General features: G+C 39.4%; 2 protein-coding genes across 11 annotated transcripts in view; one reads left to right on the top strand and one right to left on the bottom strand.

Annotated features, from left to right (window-relative positions):
• Positions 1 to 1,651, top strand: part of NAA35 (N-alpha-acetyltransferase 35, NatC auxiliary subunit) — a 36,600-nt gene extending 34,949 nt beyond the window's left edge. For all 7 annotated transcript variants that reach the window (XM_072859310.1, XM_072859306.1, XM_072859309.1 and 4 more), the window contains 2 exons: positions 502 to 582; positions 1,231 to 1,651. In XM_072859310.1, coding sequence (XP_072715411.1) covers positions 502 to 582; positions 1,231 to 1,290 — 141 coding nt within the window. In that variant the 3' untranslated portion in view covers positions 1,291 to 1,651. The remainder of the gene's footprint in view (positions 1 to 501; positions 583 to 1,230) is intronic.
• Positions 1,652 to 3,124: 1,473 nt separating this feature from the next.
• The window catches only part of GOLM1 (golgi membrane protein 1), a 39,148-nt gene continuing 23,389 nt past the window's right edge, over positions 3,125 to 18,883 (bottom strand). For all 4 annotated transcript variants that reach the window (XM_072859316.1, XM_072859314.1, XM_072859315.1 and 1 more), the window contains 5 exons: positions 13,850 to 13,988; positions 9,846 to 9,975; positions 8,288 to 8,575; positions 6,072 to 6,185; positions 3,125 to 5,740 (listed from right to left, as the gene is read on the bottom strand). In XM_072859316.1, the coding sequence (XP_072715417.1) occupies positions 5,676 to 5,740; positions 6,072 to 6,185; positions 8,288 to 8,575; positions 9,846 to 9,975; positions 13,850 to 13,988 (736 nt within the window). In that variant the 3' untranslated portion in view covers positions 3,125 to 5,675. The remainder of the gene's footprint in view (positions 5,741 to 6,071; positions 6,186 to 8,287; positions 8,576 to 9,845; positions 9,976 to 13,849; positions 13,989 to 18,883) is intronic.

Genomic DNA, 18,883 nt, shown 5'->3' on the forward strand with positions numbered 1-18,883 from the left:
GAATCCCTGCTTATTCTCCGGATCTTGGTGGTACTCACACATGAGCTACCTGATTGAGGCTAACAAGGTACTTAGCGGTAGTTTGAGTGTGCCCAGAGCACTTCCGTGCAAAAAGCCACCAGTTTGATACTTGAGTTTCCGCTTCTCATAGTGTTTGGATCACAGTGTTGGGGGCAAATGCCTAGAGTCTGTCTAAACCTTTATTTGGATGAGTGCCTCAGGACTTGCCATAGTTCAACAATTTTTTAACATAAGCATGGAGAGCAGTGTTTTCTATGGTCTGTTGAATAAAAAAAGTGACTATATCCCCTTCATGAAATTTAATTAATCCAGCTGTTATACTTCAAAGCAAATCAAAACCACCTTGATCTCTGTTAAACTGATACTGTAAGAAAGAGGACTGCTGTATTGTTAGATTATGGAAACATTTGAGTATTATCTTTGAAATAATTTTTAGGTCATACGCTTTCACTTGCAAACTTCTTGCTGTTTTGTGTTTAGGTCAATCGAATTCTAAAAGTTGCTAAACCCAATATTGTGGTCATGAAGCTGCTGGCAGGAGGCCACAAAAAGGACTCCAAGGTAAGAAAATGCTAGTTGAATCAAATGTGAAATGTAGGATTATATGCAATGCTACCACAGATCTCTTACAGCTGAATGAGCAGATTCAGCCCATGGTTAGTCTAACTATTAAAAGAACTGGGAAAGTAACTTAATCCATTTTTCCCTTGGAAATAGTTTGCTGTAGTTATTTAAATGTGGAAAACTCTCATTTCTAAATGTTTTGGAAAAAAAATTGGGAAGACCATGTGGAATGACGGGTACAAATATGAGTATTCTTCAAGAGCAGGAAGAAGTAATTGGTAGCAGTGTATCAGCAGGTTGTGTAAACACAATCAGGAGAGTGCTGGCTGTCAGGATCAGTGGGTGCCATGTGGGTCAGAGGGAGGAGAGGGCCTTCAGACTTCCTGCCGAAGGCTAGGCACAGAAGAATGAAGGAGCACACTGAAGAGGCACACCAGCACTCTACAGCGTTGTGCCTGTCACTACTGGAGAATGATTGGCATATCCAGAACTGGGTTGGCATATTTTTCAGATATTAATTTAAAGAGATAGGATTATTTTTTGTCAATCTTCTGCTGTTTAAAAGTTTTTCTGCAGGGTATCCCTCATTTTGAGTATTAAATCCAGTAGTACTGCTGTGTAATGTTTTAAATCTTTTCTTTCTAGGTTCCTCCAGAATTTGACTTCTCCCCTCATAAATATTTTCCGGTTGTGAAGCTTGTTTGAAAGACAAGAGATATAGTTAGGATACCTGAAGCATAATCTGTGTATCAGATACCAGCTGTAGGATGGAATATCTAGTGCTGTACCCAGACTGGGAAGGATCTCCAGGATAAAAGTACTGTTACATGGAATATCTATAGTCTGCCTTCTTTATGTGATCTGAATGACAACTGCTGTTCTAAAGTGGTTTGTATAAAGTTTTACAGATGAAGCTGATTTTAATCAACTGTATTGTTGAAGAATGTTGTACCTTAATTGATTTTATTACAGACTTAATCATAAATCATTTTTATGAATGAGCTCTGACAGAAAATGGTTATGGGATTTAATAACATTTGGGACTGAATAAAAATAATGCAGTAGAGCCTCATGTCTGATAGGCACAGCTGAGCTACTGAAATTCTGCTTTGAATGGTGCCATTTGAAGAGGTTGTGAGTTTCCATATTTTTACCTAAATTGCATCAAAGTTGCTCATGTTGCAAGTAGAAAGACTGCGTTCTTTTCTTGCCAAGTCCTGCAAGCTAAAACAATCTATAGAAATGAAGAGCAGATGAAAAATAGTCATTTAGCTCCTACTGTGCTGAATTCAGTGATTTACTGAATTCAGTTGTCTAGGAAGTATTTTGTCTCAAATGTAGAACTCCTTGAAGACAGTGAGAAATGGACTAGTTATTTCTTGTTGCAATTTGTTCCTTTGTCTTTATTCTTCAGAGAATCTGTGTAACTAACGCTGAATAGTAACACAGGAACACCAGACATGAGGAATGTATTTTAACTGCTCTGCAACTTTATTTCAATCCTCTTGTTACTTTGCCATTGCAAAGGAGGGATTGCTAATTTGTTCTATTGCTCAGTCAGCTCTTGCATGACCTTCGTTCTCTAGTTTTGACTGCAATGCTGCTGCTGGATCCTACAGCCTTCTGTAATGGTTGATAGAGGTAGAAATCCCAAACGGGAGGAACCCCAAACCTACCCTTTCTTTCCTGGAACAGTTCTTCCTCCTGTGCTTCCAGATGTGAAGTAACAGAAGTAAGCTGTTGTGCTGAGCAACCTTCTGCTACAAGAGGAAAAAAAAAGTTTAAAAAGCTGACTTGCTCTTTGATAAACCATACTGCCAAGTCTTACCTTGGCCATACAAGCAAATCCTCCAGGTTTACCATGTTGAACAGGACAGTTCTTCATTTTGGTGCAAAATGGCTTCTTCTATAGCAATGAGCTTGTAACTCCCTCTTGACTGTGCAAGACAGTTTTTTGTGTTTCTCCTAACATACAGTTGTACTGTGGAGTAATATCACTTTAACTCCATCACCTAAGCAGGAGCATTGCTTAGCTAGAGCTGGAAAACAAGGAAGAAACTCTGAAGTGGAACACCCATTTGTCTGCCAGCAATTTGCACCTTCCTGAAATAAGCAGGAGTACTGCCCTGAGGACATGCTTTTCCTGATTTCTCTGCTAAGGAGGCTGCATACCATTTTACATGTGTCCTTATCATTGATTAATATACTTGAATGCTTCTGTATCATTGCCAAAGGAATGAAAATCCTGCAAAATGTAGTTGCAAAGGTGGCAAACTGGTTCTAGCCCAGGACACTGAGAATTCATCTGGCTTTTGCTGCCTTCTTGTAAACAATCACAAAAATCTTTGCTGTCGTAAAAATCTTGAACTACATGACAGCAGCTCAAGGACAGCCTTAGGTACCTCTCCAAAGGAAGCAGCAAATAAAAGAGAAACGAAATTCCACGTCATTTATAGAACTAAGAAAACAGGAATTATCATCTTTCCCATTTTCATTAACAATAGAAGTGGGTGAACTATACAGAATAAAGTGAATACACAGTAGAGAAGATTATTTTTATTTTAAAATGCTTATCTAAAATGGATCAGGCTTAGTTTTTTAAAAAACATCAAGGACAAGTGTTAATTTAACCCCGATATGATTACAGCAAAGAAGCTTTCCCTGCCTCATGCAACTAAAAACTTTAGTGATAGACAACATTACATAAACCACAGTTCCAAATGAATCTCATTTTGTTCAACTGGAAGTCCTTTAATTTTAAAATTCTATATAGTAGACATATAGACACATCTTGTCTACTATAAATCTACCACCCTAGTTACATTCCTGTGGTGCTTGAAGCCATTAAGATTGTATTCCTTTATGCTTTTGAACATTGCTCTTACGCAGGTTTTCAGACCCCCTACTGTCAGAGGTGTAACAAGTGTGCTTTGTACAAAGGTGGTCTTGTTTATGGAAAGGACAACATCTAGCGAGAAGCCAAGTCAGGACTGAGTACTCTATAGACATACAGCTGAAACAATTTGTTTTAAAATAATTCTCTGGCAATATATTAATTACCTTAATGTTTGGGATTTTACCAGTTTCAAGTTAAAGCCATTCATTCAACCTGAATACAGTGTTTCACTGTACATTTTATACTGTTAGAATATGTATTTTAACAATCACTATTAAATTGCTGATTAACTTCACCTCAGCTATCTAATTGTTTACACAGTAAGTCCTAAGAAAATGCCCCTTTTACTCAGAATGTGTGTAAACATTTTGATATTAAAACATGCCATTATTTGCAAAAGATAACTTCATAGGACAAATTTCCCAATACTTGTCAGTTAGAAGAGATGCTCGTACCTCCTTTTCTCTCCTGCTTACACACATTGTTTTCCCTGCTATATTGACTGTAGTAGCCCAGACCAGTTAAGTCCAACTTAAATGGTGAAAGAAACAGAGTAACCAAGAACTCAGTAATGGAAGTTAGTGCTTAGAAGAATTCAGGTTACATGTGGCAAGTCTATCAGTGAACTCTTTATGTATTGAGGCTTAATAGGCACCATTTGACTTGAGCTCTGCCTTTCACTCAATGACAACTCATACTCGTTTCATACACAAAAGAACCAACCTTCCACTTGCATATTTAGGCATCTTAAGGTACAGGAGTTATAAACTAGTACACTGAGGAATGACACACCACAAAAGTAGTTACAAAATGAAGTACATTAAGAGAAAGCCAAGACAAATTTGTATTTTCTTAAATGGAATTGCTAGTTGGGAAGTTAGTCATGTCCGTCTGCTCCTATGCTGTGTCAACAGAGTTTGGTTCATACTCACAAAGATTGCTCCAAACAAACACAGGTGTCAGTCCTGAGAACAGACACAATCTTGAAAACAGCTGGCTACACACAATGCAGGTTGGATTGCAGTTAAGGGTGCCTTAGTGGGAGTAGAGGGTATTTCTAGGTTATCACAAGTGAACTGGTTTCTAGTTTCCATTCAACAAGTTACAGAAAAGACAAAGACTACAGAACATTAACAACATGATACATCATGCATCACATAGGACTTCACAACAACTACAGCTTCACCTGTGGGAGATAGAGATGTCTGGTAAATGCATAGTCTGGTTTACCTTCTTCAGAAGTCCGGCAGAGAAGATTAATCACTTTGAACAGCTGAGATTGCTGTTCTATAAGGCCAGCATTTGCCTTTCTACTTTTTAGCAGAAGATAGTGGCTGGGTGGAGTAAAGGGTAGTCATAGCACATCATTTCAGATGGCTTCAGTCTTGAAAAGTTGAGGAGTTTGAATTTGTACACTCTGAACTTGTGCAAGTTAGTGGTAACTGAACCATACCATAGTACTGATCTTGTGAACAGGAGTCCAACAAAGCTTTCAGAAAAATCTTCCTGCTAAATCTCTTGATGAGAAGATGCTATTGTCAGAATCCTTTTTTTTTTTTTTAACCTAAAAGCCAAGAACACAACCAGGACAGTGTTTCAGCCTGGTTACAGATAGTGTAAGCTAGCAATTTCATTTAGGAGGCCCACGAAAACGTGTCGTGCTGCATAATATCAGGACTACAATCATGCTTGCTGACTCTACCTACACTGCAGTAAAAAGGTGCCAGAATAGGCACAAGGGTAGACTGCAGCATGGGCCATTTTTTGTCCTTCCCATGTTTTGTCAAGGTAAGTTAGCTCCTCTTAAAACTAGGCTGGGGATTTCTCTACTGCATTGCTCAGGGGAGATCCATCCTTGGCAGAGGACTCTTTCTCATCTACCACCAATCCACACATATTGTTATTGTAGTACCACGATACAAGTTGGCTGACTTCAAAGTTGCTACACTTACTGCTAGCTGGTTTCAATTTTGTAATCAGTAGGAAGGAAAGGGTCATTGCAGAGGTCAAGCTGCTTTAAAACAAGCCTTCAGGAATTTAAGAATTTTTTTTTTCACCACTGAAACAGTACTAAAACTTCACAAGAAAATACTACTTCATTTGGGCCCTTACTGAAGCCTTGAGAAGATAATCAAAACCTTCTCAGATCACTTTGCTCTCATCATTGCTGCATTGCATCATGAACCTCATTTGTTCACAACCTCTGTCGTTCTTCACCGTGTTCAGATAAGTGGTTCTTCTTATCTTCAGGGTTTTGAACTAATTAGGAAAAAAAAGGTGCAGAATTAAGAGGCAGAAGTGATAATTATTTATCTAGAAAACAATCTAGAACACAGCAGGAGAAATTTCAGAAGGCCTGTTAAGTACTGTATAGTATAGTAAACCAACAGATACTGTCCCTCCCCACCACATCTTAAGCAGTCGCTTCAGTGATGCTACACAGAAAGTAGGTCACACTGTCAACATGAGGGAAAGCTCAAAGAACAAACAGAAATTAGCTAACTATATCTGCTACAGGATACCATTCAAAATATCACCTTAAAACTTTCAGTATGTGGTACTTAGGTTAAAACTTTTTTTTCTTTTTTACCATTTTCAATCCCTGCAAGTGCTGCTTGCTTGTCCGTTTCTGATTCAGCTTCATTCTCATCTAAATTGTAATCGACATCCTTGTCCTGGTTCAGTGCTTCATGTTGCTGTTCATCTGGAAAAATGTTAAAATTAATTAGGTTTATGCTATACCATAAGGTCATCTGCACAAGAAACAGTTACTGTAACAATCTTCCACAGAATTTACTTTGCTGCTGAATGAATTGCTATTTAGAGTAGGTTTTCATATTTTTCCTTTTGAACTGTTAAATTTCAAAGCAGCTTTTGCTGTACATCTTGTCTAAAGAACTAGATGAAAGACAGAAAATTCTGGGATTTGGAAAGTGTAAAATTCAGTCAGCACTCAGATGGACAGAAAGGAAAAGCATTAAACAATTTCAGGATACATTAAAGGACAGCCTAAGGAAGAGTAAAACCTGAAGCCAATGCTGAAAACTTGACTGTGGTGTTGCTTTTAAATGTATTACCACCACTGTTAAAACATATCTCAGCTTCCCCCCTTCTGGTTTTAGTTTGTCCACCAAGCAGAAAGCTGTGAATATAGCATATTTTAAAAAATAATAAAAAAAAAAATTCTGACATGCTAACTTGACACAGAAGTGCTTTTCTGTAAGAGATTTTCTTCATCCAGTCATTAATTCATCTCAAGCAACTTTTATTGATGATCTTAGATTTCTTTATATAGAGAGCTCAGAAGTAGATGGAAACATTATTTCTGATTGCCAAACTACTACCCTTATTTTTCAGTTAACCAACCAGAAAAAAAAAACATAACGGTATAGAGGTATAAGCATACCGTAGTTAAGAGGTATTGCAGTCTCTGGTTCTGAACGTTCTCAAGCCAAGCTGTCTAATGAGTGGGCTTAGAAACTGGCTTAGAAAGAGGCTTGAAAATTTTTAGCCTTATGTTGTCCATGTTCAGACTGCCACACCAAACAGATTTTTAGTTATAGACCTAAAGTTCTCAAACTTTTAAAAGAAGCTTTTATTGAAAGAGAGAGGATGCTCAAGAGAATGTAGAAGAAATCTTTCTCTACTTTAGGTGCCTTTGGCTACAAGGAACCTATGCAGTAAGGTACGGTATTTTTGCTGAACAATCAAGCCTGAAGAACATCCTGCTAGTCTTTCTAGCTCACGGAAACTCTGACCTTTCACAGGCTATATAGCAGGGATTTTTCTTGCACTAATTGTTGGATGATTTTTTTTTACCTCATCTTTCTGCTATTTATTTCCATTAAAATGGAAGCAGTTTAGGTAACTTACGTACTTACATCTGTTTGGCGGTCAGCCTGCTCTGGCCAGCATCTTTTTAGAGCAGTTGGAAAAATATTACTTCAGCAATGCAGATGAGATTATTTATCCCTACCATGTTATCAACAGTGTTAACGTCACTACTCATGACTCTATGAATGCATTTACTAGAAAAGCATAAACAGCATTTTTTGTGGGCATCAATTCCTGCTCTGACTGCCATAAGGCTTCCTCTTGATTACTCTGGGCTGCTGGGTCCACCTGAGACCAAGTTCAAGACAGACAGAGGGATATCTAGATTCTGGTCAGGTTTAGGCACATTGATACTCTGCTGCTTGGTGCTGTGGAGACAGTGGTTCAGGGTCACATGGTAGATGCCACAAACTGGCACCTTTGCAACATCTGATCTGCAGCTTTGCAGTCTCACAGTAATAAACTTTAGATACCTGAAGTCTTAGGTCACGTTTTATTCATGCTAGCTTATTTTGAAATACTGATAGCTAGCATTTACACATTGACACTATAAAAAGACAATCTCCAAAACATCAATACGTAGTATCTCTCTACTCATCAATGCTTTGGATGATTAACGTCTTCCCCTTTTCAAATGCATCATATTCTTATAAAGCCTCAATACCAAAAAGTTTTGGGGCTAATTTCTGCAAATGCCTTGTACAGCCAATGGAGAGAGAGACAGGAAGGCTGCTATGGTGACGCAGAAGAACCCAGCCTGGTAGCTCCATGTTGCACAACCAGAAGCCTCCATCTTTAGCCACTGACTGTAGAAGACTGCTGGGGACTGACTAACCTTTTACATCTCACACTAACCTTTACGAAACCTTATACCAAGTCTGGCCAGCTGCCACCACTGTTGCAGAAATCATGTCCTATTCCACACTTTCATTTCTTTACTGTTCTTAACAATATATATGACATGCTACCAACCAGCCTTTCCGGGGACCAAGTCATCCTGCTTAGCATCGTAATTTAGGAGCTGCTCCCTCTCAATTTCCTCACTGGCAGCCTGCTCTGCTGCCGGCTGTAATGCATCTTGCCCTGCTACATGTTTTTCATCTTCAGATGGATTCAGCTCCTTCTCTGACTCGGGCAGCATCTCCTTATGACCTGCAGCAGCCTTCAGTGAATCCTGTGGGTTTTTCAGTTCACTAGAAAGCTTCTCCTCTTCTGCCTTAGGCTCCTGTTTTTTGATGTCAGCTAGCCCCTTTATTCTTTCTGTAAACAATAAAAATGATTCTGTGTAAAAAACCTAATGCCTTTCAGTGGTGGCACAAGTTAAAAACCTTTAATAAATACTGCTTTCTCTTTCTCATTCAATTCTTTTTTTTCCTCTGAATATCTTTCAACCACATCAGTTCCAAAGAGAAAGACAAAGACGACAACCCATGTTTTTCCTACTGGGAACAGCTAAAGGATGAGACTTGTAGAGTCTACTGTGGCATTGTTTACTGTCAATAGATTCATTCTACCTACTTAAAATTTCAGTATGTACAGTTAATAAATTGGGCAGGTGAAACAGAGCAGTTTAAATAAAAATTCCAGTGTGCTATATAAGCATCAGGTTTCTGTGTGTTACGTTTTGTTACTAATAATAAATGTGATTGGATGTTCAAAAATAGCTCAGGACAAAGCAGTCACATGGGCAGATTTGCAAGTAAATCAAGGCTGTTCTTATTTTTAAATAAGAGAGGAAGTGCAGGAGGGCTATTATTTTTAGCAGACTTTACCATATCTTTTTTCCTGTGTATCTGTATTTTTAACTAAAAAAAAATCACGACAAAATTTGCCTGAATAAACTAAATGTAGATGTTGTCTTCAATTGCTAGCTCTCTAAAATGAGAGCTGCATACTCCTAAGATTGTAATTTAAGATAGTATGTAAGAATAATTAAATAGAAAATAGAATTTCTATCACACACAGTACTACGCGAGACTGACGCACTAGGATACATCCATTAATAGTTTCTGAGAGGTTAGTGCCAAAAGCAACCATTAGGTTAACTAATCTGATCTCCTGTGTATCATTTCCCTTACTTGCATTTTGCTCAGTGACAACACATGGGAAGCATGGATGTGTGTTTGTTTAAAGCCCAACTTCCAGCTATTCCGTACAGTGGGGTAGCAGGCTAGAGGTGTCAAACTTACTAAACCGGCAAATTTTAAACGTGCTTGAAAATCACTGCTTCCAAAAGCAGGATATTTTCCTCCATATTAAATGAGGAACAGGACTCCAGAATTGTAAATATTTGTATTTTCCTTTGCATGCAACATGTCAATTACAACAAAACTGAACCAGTAGAAATGCTAGTAATAAAAATGCTTGAATAGATATTATACCTCTCCAGAGCTGGAAAATTGATTATAGTTCAGTTTACTGGTGTCACTTTTTCCATCTTAATCTTGTGTACGAAAATGTTTTTTAAATGTTCAATTAAATTACAAATGTTCTGAACTAGCTGCTAGTAAGACAGTGATTTCCAGCTCACCTTTAGCCTGCAGCAGGTCTATCTTTTTTACTGTAGGTACTGCTTCAGCTACATTGTCATTGTGTTTCTGCTGTTCCAAGTCAGCCTGCTTGAACTCGGTTTGCTTCAAGGCTGGCAGTTGAGTATTAACCTACAAAGTGAATGTACACAGATAAGCATTGATCTATGTAACTACTCCTGGATTTGGAAAGGGAAGTGGAAGTTAGATAAGAATTCAGTAGGGGAAAAAAATCCTAACACACTCAGAAATATTTGGACTGAAATTTTTATTGGTGATGGAAGTATCATACAATCTTGAATATGCAGTGATGTTTCCATATAACAGCACAACACACTGGGACACTTTAACACACCTCCTTTAATCTAACTGCAGCTAACCGCCAGGTTACTGTTCTTGGTTAGCGTTTCACAAGAAACACTACCTGTTATTCTCCGAGGGTCACAGAACTGTAACACCACACATTTCTCCACTGTTGCCCTGCTACCGTGTCAGGGTCAGCAGAGCAAAAAAAACAGGTGGGATTAACTACTGTTAGTAGTCTACAGGGACGGGTAAACTGAGTTTGGGCATAATAAGACTTCAAATTAAGGAAGCCTGTACAGAACTGGTCTAAAACTATGTTGAATGCAGGATTAAGAGAAGAAAAATGTAAATCAACCAACTAGACAACAGTATCTGTTTAACTTGATGGAGTTTACTTAAGACTGTCTTAAATACTGGTACTAGGCTGCTCTCAGCATCTGACCCATCTGACCTGCTTAAAGATTAATGGCTAAGACGTACACCACCTTGAAGATCTTCCAATTTAGCAATTAAAATTCTATGTACAACTTGTAGTCATAGTAGCATTTAACTGGCTGAGAGCTATGTCAATTCAGTTGACACAAACACTGAACATGAAATGTATGTGAAGCCCGTGCTGCACTATTGCACCGAAGCTGGTAAAAAACAGACTGTAATGAAACTGTTGTTCTACGGGCATTTTTTTGTTGGGTTTTTGTTTTGTTTAAGAAAATCAGAAGACGCAGAGAAAGAACATTTGGAGACATAAAGCTTTTTATACCTGGTACTATACAAGTGAATAGGAAACCTTATGGTATAAAAAGTCATACAGTCAACAGAAAGTTTTCTGTTACAATTGTTGGTAAGACTGTAGCTACCCGTTGTTCTAAGCAGGTCAATAAAACACTAGGTTGTCAAGTGTTCACGCAGTCATTTGGAAAAATGTCTGCAGAAAGAAGTGGTTAAATAACCCAGAAGCCAAAGCTGTAGAGGATTTGTAGGATATGATTACTTGGCTGTTTTGAAAATGTTTAAGCTCAGTCAAAGCCAGGCAGAACTAAAGACCTTGTTGGGTCAACACCATGAAGTCCCAAGATCAACAACAAATAATCTAGTATTAACTCGTATGAAAGCTTGAGAAGCAAGTATTACCACAGAATATTTGGTTATTGCAGTAAGGATTCCATCTTCCTTCAGTCATTAAAACAAAAATGCTGTATTTAAAAATGCTTCTGTTCTATAAATAATTCAGTCTCTTCAGGTCACTCTCTACAGTACAAATCATCAGAAACTAAACATAAAACCATTTTTCACTTTATCCTGGGCATAAATTCTTCTGTAAAAATATTGAGCCTTCAGTTAATAGCAAGAAATTACCTCTTAAACAAACATGCAAAAGCCCTTAACTTACATTATCTTAAATTTCTAGCTCAGTAATTTTTAATGATGGCATCAAATAAATTAAAAGGGTGTATGCTGAAAATCTTTTAAGTTGAAGTGGTTGGATAAAAAGATAATAATTGGAACATGTTGTATATTCCTGAACTGAGCAGTATACATCATTCCTTAAAATACAGAGCTATAAGAAAACCTGTATATTTATTAACCAACCAACACTTCATTTTCTTTCTCTGTTTTATTTTAACTTCAACCTTTCCATTACGTAAGCATGTACATCTCACAAACAGGAATTATTCCAGCTAAAAACACTAGCTAAAAACGTACATAGATTTCCTCAGCGTCACCTTCCACTAATGATAAATAACTCGGCTTTTGTACAAGCAAAGAGTTGCAATCCTTGGGCAAACAAACAACTGAGAAGGTTACAGCTTGACGTAAGAAACACTGTCACAGATACTAGGGAACACAAGCAGACAAAATTTATTTAGGCTGTAGCTATATTAGTGGTTATCTCATTTGGGACCATGCCATCTACAGATTAAAAGGAGAACAGATAACCTGCCCTGCCTAACCTGCTGCCTACTTTGAGTAAAGATTGCTTCCAGCTATGGGACTTGTTGCAGGAGACGGAAATTGTCCTGCAGAGTGGCTTCAGCCAAACTCCTCGGGTTCCTTCTGGGATGATTCCCCTTCCAAACTGGAAATGGTAAAAAAAAAACCCAAACAAAAAAACCCCATACAAACCCCAAAACAAACAAAAAAAGCATCTGGTATAAGTAATGTAAATGCAAATCTGCTGCAAAGCAACACTAGAAATTAAACTAACCACCTCTTTAGTATGGTCTTCCCCACATCAACTTTCCAAATAGTATTTCACATCTTGACATTAAACAAGATACATCTGTTTGACAAACGAATGTATCATCTCCAAATGATAGGCTTTTTACTTACTTATTACTATATATTTACTATTACTATTATTACTTTTTATTTACTTGACACTGTTGATAAAAATTATTGACAAACAAGAGCTTTCACTTTTTTTTTTTTAAAGGGATAACTGGCTAGCATTTCTTGTCTCTGATGCTTCATTCATCTTGCAGATCTCATACAATGCAGGCTCCCAGGATAAAAGGTCACAAACTTCAGCAGTTCTCTCTCCCATCATTCTACATAGAGGACTGGAACCATTACCTGAACACCTAGGGGTCTCTGGGCAGATGTGTCAGCCATTTTCTCCCACCCATTTCCAGCTATTTGCAAAACCTGGCTTCAGCCCTCGTTGCTTTACCCTTTCCACTTCTGAAGTCATCAAATTGTTTCTTCTAGTAGCCTTTTCCTAGCAAAAGAGAAAAGGGCATACACCACCAAACCCCCACTGCCTTTGCAATGAGGTTGGCCACCCAGCTTTGGGGAAAGGCCCCATTGCAATCACATGTAAAAAATGTAAGTTCTGTAACTGGTGCTCATAGGCCTGAAGAAAGGGCTACTTCAGTACACAGAAATACATCAGTTGCCTTCTCGCCTAGGAGATTCATTGCATGTTTCCAGGGCCATCTGTATCAAGCTTAACCAATCAAGTCCTATCCCTGATGAAATCCTTCTTCACTGAAGAAGCATCAATAATTCACATGCCAAGACAACAGGATGATCTGAAATTTTCTTTTCTCAGGATTTCCTTCCACCCTCTGTACCCGAGGAAGAAAGAGTCAGCTCGCATGCAGCCGCCCTATGCGGCAAGATCCTTCTCATGTCACATATGGCAATGCTTTTTGTGGTTCTTTGACTCAGAATATCCAAAAGCAAACAGCTAAAACACTTGATCTTCCCCTCATTCCCACTGTAATAGGCTGAAATTAGGATTTCTGTGAAAATTCATAGCTGATGGACCTCAAAGACCTTTGGACTACAATATCATATTCAAGGCTTGCTGCTACTCTGAAGTGATACACAACTTATTCTCAACACACATCTTCAACACACAAAGCAACTAAGTCCTTTAACAAAGTCAAAAGAAGTTGTGAACCAAAGCTCAGCAGTGTAAATATTCTTTAATGGGCTCCACACCACTCCCAGCATCACCTCTCAAATTCTGCCCGTCTCAGAAACACAGTGATTTGGAGTCTCCTGCAGGACCTCTGCATTGTTCTGTCCTTGGAATCACTCAATTTCCCATAGATCAGGCACATTTAACAAACGTGAAGGAAAGCAGTGCAAAACTTAATGAGATGGGCTGATGTTAGTTGGAGATAGCAGAAAGGTGGAAAACCCCTTAAGAATTACAAAGAAAAAGATTTTTAAGAAATTACCCAAACCATACCTGGCTATTTTTTTTTGAATCTTCTGAGAAGTCTTTGTTTTCTTTGATTTGTGATACATCACTGCCCTTTTTTGTAAGCTCATCTATCCTTTCTTCACATTGTTCTTTTAATTCTTTCATCTGGTTGATGCACTGTGACCTGGAGAAAATATGAAGAAGTGAGCAGTTGTTAACTTTCATCCACACTCTTCCAAAATGTTATTTTGTAAAATTATTTATTCCTCTTTTTTTTTCATTTTATTATTTTCTTAGTTCTATTATCTGTGCTTACATTTGAGAAGTCCGTAGGAAAAAATGAGGTGTTGACCTAAGTTCTAAGGACAACCAATGGTGCAGGCAGTCCAAGTTCTACTGGAAGAAATTAATTTAAACTGCTTTTGTTAGACCAGCTCAACAAGCCACATGAATTTTCTTGTCTTTCACTGACCAGTCAATTTCAGTTAAGTCAAAATCAATTTTGATCCTTGAAGCATTTCTAGTATCGTAACAGAAATGCATATTTGGATTTTAGCTAGGAAGAGGAAACAGCAAGGTAACAGCTGAAATAAAAAACAGAGGTAAGCTACTGCTAGCAAACTGAACACCCTTTCTCAGTATTTTACCAAAGTACAGTGCTGCAAAACTTAACAAAACATGTTACAGAAATGAGCTACTGGAGTTCTCCAGTAGCTACTGTAAGTTCCAAAAGGAGTATTTCCAAAAGATGCAAGTGTTTTATATCTTTTAAATACTTTTAATAGTTACACAGTGCCATTAGTGCCTTAACCTTCATGACACCAGGGTCTTGTGTTTGCAGTTCTGTAGCCTGCCCTTCCCTCACAGCTCCGTAACCTCTAGGTAAGCCCTAGACTGTTGCAGCAGTGTTTCTCCTGAAGCTGCCAGTGCAGTGTTTTCCCCTTTTGTGGCTGTGCTGAGGATCCTATGCAAACCCCAGAAGTGTTGTCAATCTGGGTTTCCCCTGGGCAGTAACTGCCATCAGGGCAAGATCACCCTTTCTCCCCCACTCTCTTCATAACCTGTTTTGCAATTTTTGGTTTGTATTAGAGGAAGAACAAGACCTAGTGAATAACAAGGCAGATAAGCCCGTAAACACACATGCTTAGAAACCAGTCATCATATAACCCCAAGTATGCCTTGATCCCACCATGAACAGGAACAAGCAATAGTGGGTTTGAGTGGATCCTGATGAGAAGTGCACCGTGTTAGAGGAAAATGCGGTGAAATGTCATCGTTGTTGTCAGCACCCACTGCACTGGAGAGCATGCCCAAGGAAGACGCTTGGCTGGGGACCACACTGCTTCTCTTCCCTGCTGGCCCCAGAGGCAAAGGAGTTTGTTGGGTTTTTTGAACCCTTTTTTCCTTTCTCTCTCTTGTTTGTTTTTTTCCGCTCTAAGGTAACTTTGAGTTCAACATATACCATCAGCTGCAGAGCCTGCAAACACATCTTTCTGCACGCAAAACCTCCCTCAGCATCCTGTAGACAACCAGACGGTCAACATACTGCAAGTTTTACCCTCCCCCACTAAAACAGAACGGGGATGAATTTCTGAGCCTGGCTCTGGCAGAGTGTTAATACCCCTGGTTTAACAGCAGCTGGTTCAGACAGACATGTTCCAGTTTCCCAAGCTGCAAATAAACTACTATCTAATCCAGAGGCATTCTCAGGGCACATGACCTCCAAGTCACTCGTTTTTATTGCACCTTCATCCTTCTCCACCCCACCCTTTTTAAAAGCAAAAAATCTGTTCTGTAGTTCACACCCAGAAAAGAAGAGGAGCAGTAGACAAATATGCTATGAACTGGCAAATTAATTACCCTTATGAACTGACAAATTAATTACCTTTATTACCGTTTCTTCCTGACTAAGCGTTATCCTAAAGTCTGATTTTGCTAATGCTAATACATGGAAGAATCATCAAAATAAGTAGTGCTTTGTAATTCGGTGAACATCAGAGACAATAAAACAACATAGGCTTGAGTTATGGACACATTCACTAATTTCTGGAAAATAAAAGGACATCAGAATTGCCTGCACCTCAGTTTGCAAGCGTGAGAAAGATGCAGGCAACCTGAAGTGGAGATAGAGAACCTTTCGTAAATGCTCTTTCATCCCACAGTGCACAGGAAAATAAAGTTCATTTAACATCTGTGACAAATCCTCATAATTTTTAATTTATTATCTGTGAAGGAATTCCCTTCTTTTAAAAGGAATTTCTGGAGATTTGAATACTCTGCTTATGCATACAACTTCTGAAGCACAAGAACAGCACTAGTTTCTCCACCTCATCCCGTTGACATGACATGCTTCAAATGTGCAAAACCAGTGCTCTTAAATTCAGTCTCTGTAGCATGTTTTCTCTCTCACAAGATTAAATACAGTTAGTTTCTGTGATAAAGAGCTTGCCTGCACACACACAAAGGAGCCCAAGTAATACCCTCACCAGCTGCTCCCAGGCCCATCACAGGAGCCACCAGCCCATCCAAGGCCCACCGCCATGAGCCCAAAGGAGCACAGAGGCACAAGGGCAGCGAGGAGCCTAAATTACAGACTCAGAAGGGACACCCTGTCCAGACCACCCCACAGCCCCAGGGCTGTCTCAGGTCAGCCTCAGTCCTCGTGTCCAGGCACGAAACCCATCAAGATGAGTCAACAGGACCAAGGTTCTTCCTGCCCAGGGTGGGGGACACATTATGGGATGCAGGGGTAGAATATGTCAGGATTGCACAAGCCTCATTATGAGACCAAAGGCAGGGAAAGGGATGGATCTCTGGTAGGAACAAGCATAAGAAAGAGAGATGTAAGGGGATAAACAAAATCGGTTGCATGTTAAACACGTTGCTGGTCGGTGCGCTTGTCTGGCCTTACCCTGCACTTGATCAGCAGTCTGTTCCATTTCTTATTAAATGCCTTTTTAACTCCTTCCTGGGCAAGGGACTCTCTATTGAGTGTGTGTATGTGCGTGTACAGGGGTGTGAGTGCAGCAGCTGGAGTCAGACCGGGGTGAGAGGGCTGCGTGTGGGTGGTGCAGGGACTGGTGCCAGCCAATACGTATGTACATGAGCATGTTTTGCACTAGTGGACCTCCACCTCAGGGGAGTGGGATGAAGCTACTGGTGTTGTTCATGCTCGTGTGTTTTGTGGGTTCATGTTAACCTGTATACGCAGCCATGTACAGGCATGCTCTGCATGCACAGGAATGCACGTGCAGCCTCTCCCCTCCTGGGCTGCTGGATTTGCTGCCCTCGTCCCCACTGTAAGAAACAAAGCACCTTTGTCCTCCAGGAGCATATATCATCAGCTCCTTTCATCCCTGCTAAAAAAGATTACTTGTGCACTCACACTCTTACACTTGTCAGGGCTGCAAACACCAAACTAATTATCAGACTTTTTACAGGCAGCAAAATTTCCAAAGAAGCAGCTATGTAACAAACAAAGCTCCTAGGAATCAAAATGCATCTGATTATTGAAATATCTTCAAAAGATCAGTCCAGAGGCTTCCATTTCTCTCTGGTTGCTCCAGGGCAGAAGGGTCAGTGCTGCCAGTCAGCCTTTGCTGAATGAGCTCTACTGCAAGCAGACAGCACTGGGCACAGTGTACACCAAGGGTATCTCAGTAAGTCGACTGCTGAGGAACATGCACTGCTTCTGCACACAATACCATTAAGCTCACATAACTCCTGCTGACTTCTGTATGGAAAACACTAAGCTTGCTCAAAAAAAAAAAAAAAATGCTAAGATGAAACTTCCAAGACTTGGGCATGAGAAAAAACAATTATTTTTGTGCCTTCTAAGTTAACAAATTTTGTTCTTATGCATTCCACACACGCAACCAATTTTCTCACTGTCTTCTACAGTGCAATATCCGATTGTTTAAACAGAATGTTTTACAATGTGTGCCGTTAAAAAAGGGCATTTGACTTCTGTCATCTTTTTATAAGATTTTCAGTTATACAATAATACTCTCTCTTCGTTTATCCACTGGGCAAAGTGTCCTTGATACATAAAGTGCGAAACCTTCATCCACACAACTCCAAGTCAAAGGAAGAAACACTGGCATAGCAAAAAAGCAGGTCTAACGCCCCCCTCCTGCAAAGGCCTACTAAGAATGAACAGTGGAAACATGTTGGTTTACTCCTAATATTGAGGGGAGGAAGGAAGACAGATTAAAAGTAACATTTTGAGTCTTTCTAATAATATTTGTTTTTCTAGGCCCATAATCACATTGGAAAAAGGTTGTTTGTAAGCATTTAAAATGACAGTAAACAGCAAAGTAACAGCAAAGAGGACTGTATGTAACCAAGTACAATCAGATGTATGTTTCTACAACCACCAGTACGCAATGCAAAGTTCATAATGTAACTTACTACAACAGTGAAATATTAATGTTCCAACATCTCCCCTAAAGGTACACAACAAGCAACATTTAAAAAATACATGTATATATGTTCCTGCTAGGATTGTGTGAATGCTACAGGGTGCCCAAGCTATAAAGCATTCCATGACAATTTGAGTGCAAAGTTTGTTTTACTCACTTGCATAGCTACAAAATATCCAGAAACAGAAAATGAACACTTAAGCGTTATTCAGCAAAGCTAATGAAGAAAGCATAGCTCCTTGACTGAGATAACTGCTTTTATGGGCTCCAATGGACAGAATGCAGGAAACAGTGCACCTGCCTCAGGACCAACTGGAGGCAGACCAGCTAGCTGAGCCCCTGTTCACCTAGCACATGGTGGGATTATCACGCCTGTCTCTACATCTACCCTGACGCAAGCAAACCCATCTTCACCACTGCAACTTGTTTAGCTCTTCACCTTGAGCCAGCCTTGACCCTGGAGCTGTACCCTCCGGATCCAACCTCCTTCTTTTAAACAAAGAAGGATTCTTTACAGTACAATTCCACAGCAGGGACGCTCTGTCGGCGATTTCCTCAACAGAGATGTACTTGAAAATATTTCACCAGACGTGGGCAATAAACTTGAGTTTTCAGAAACCAGACTCACTACATTTGCTTTGTATCACTTCCCTGCTAC

The sequence above is a fragment of the Ciconia boyciana genome, chromosome 4, assembly GCF_034638445.1.
Source record: "Ciconia boyciana chromosome 4, ASM3463844v1, whole genome shotgun sequence".
Lineage (NCBI taxonomy): Eukaryota > Metazoa > Chordata > Aves > Ciconiiformes > Ciconiidae > Ciconia > Ciconia boyciana.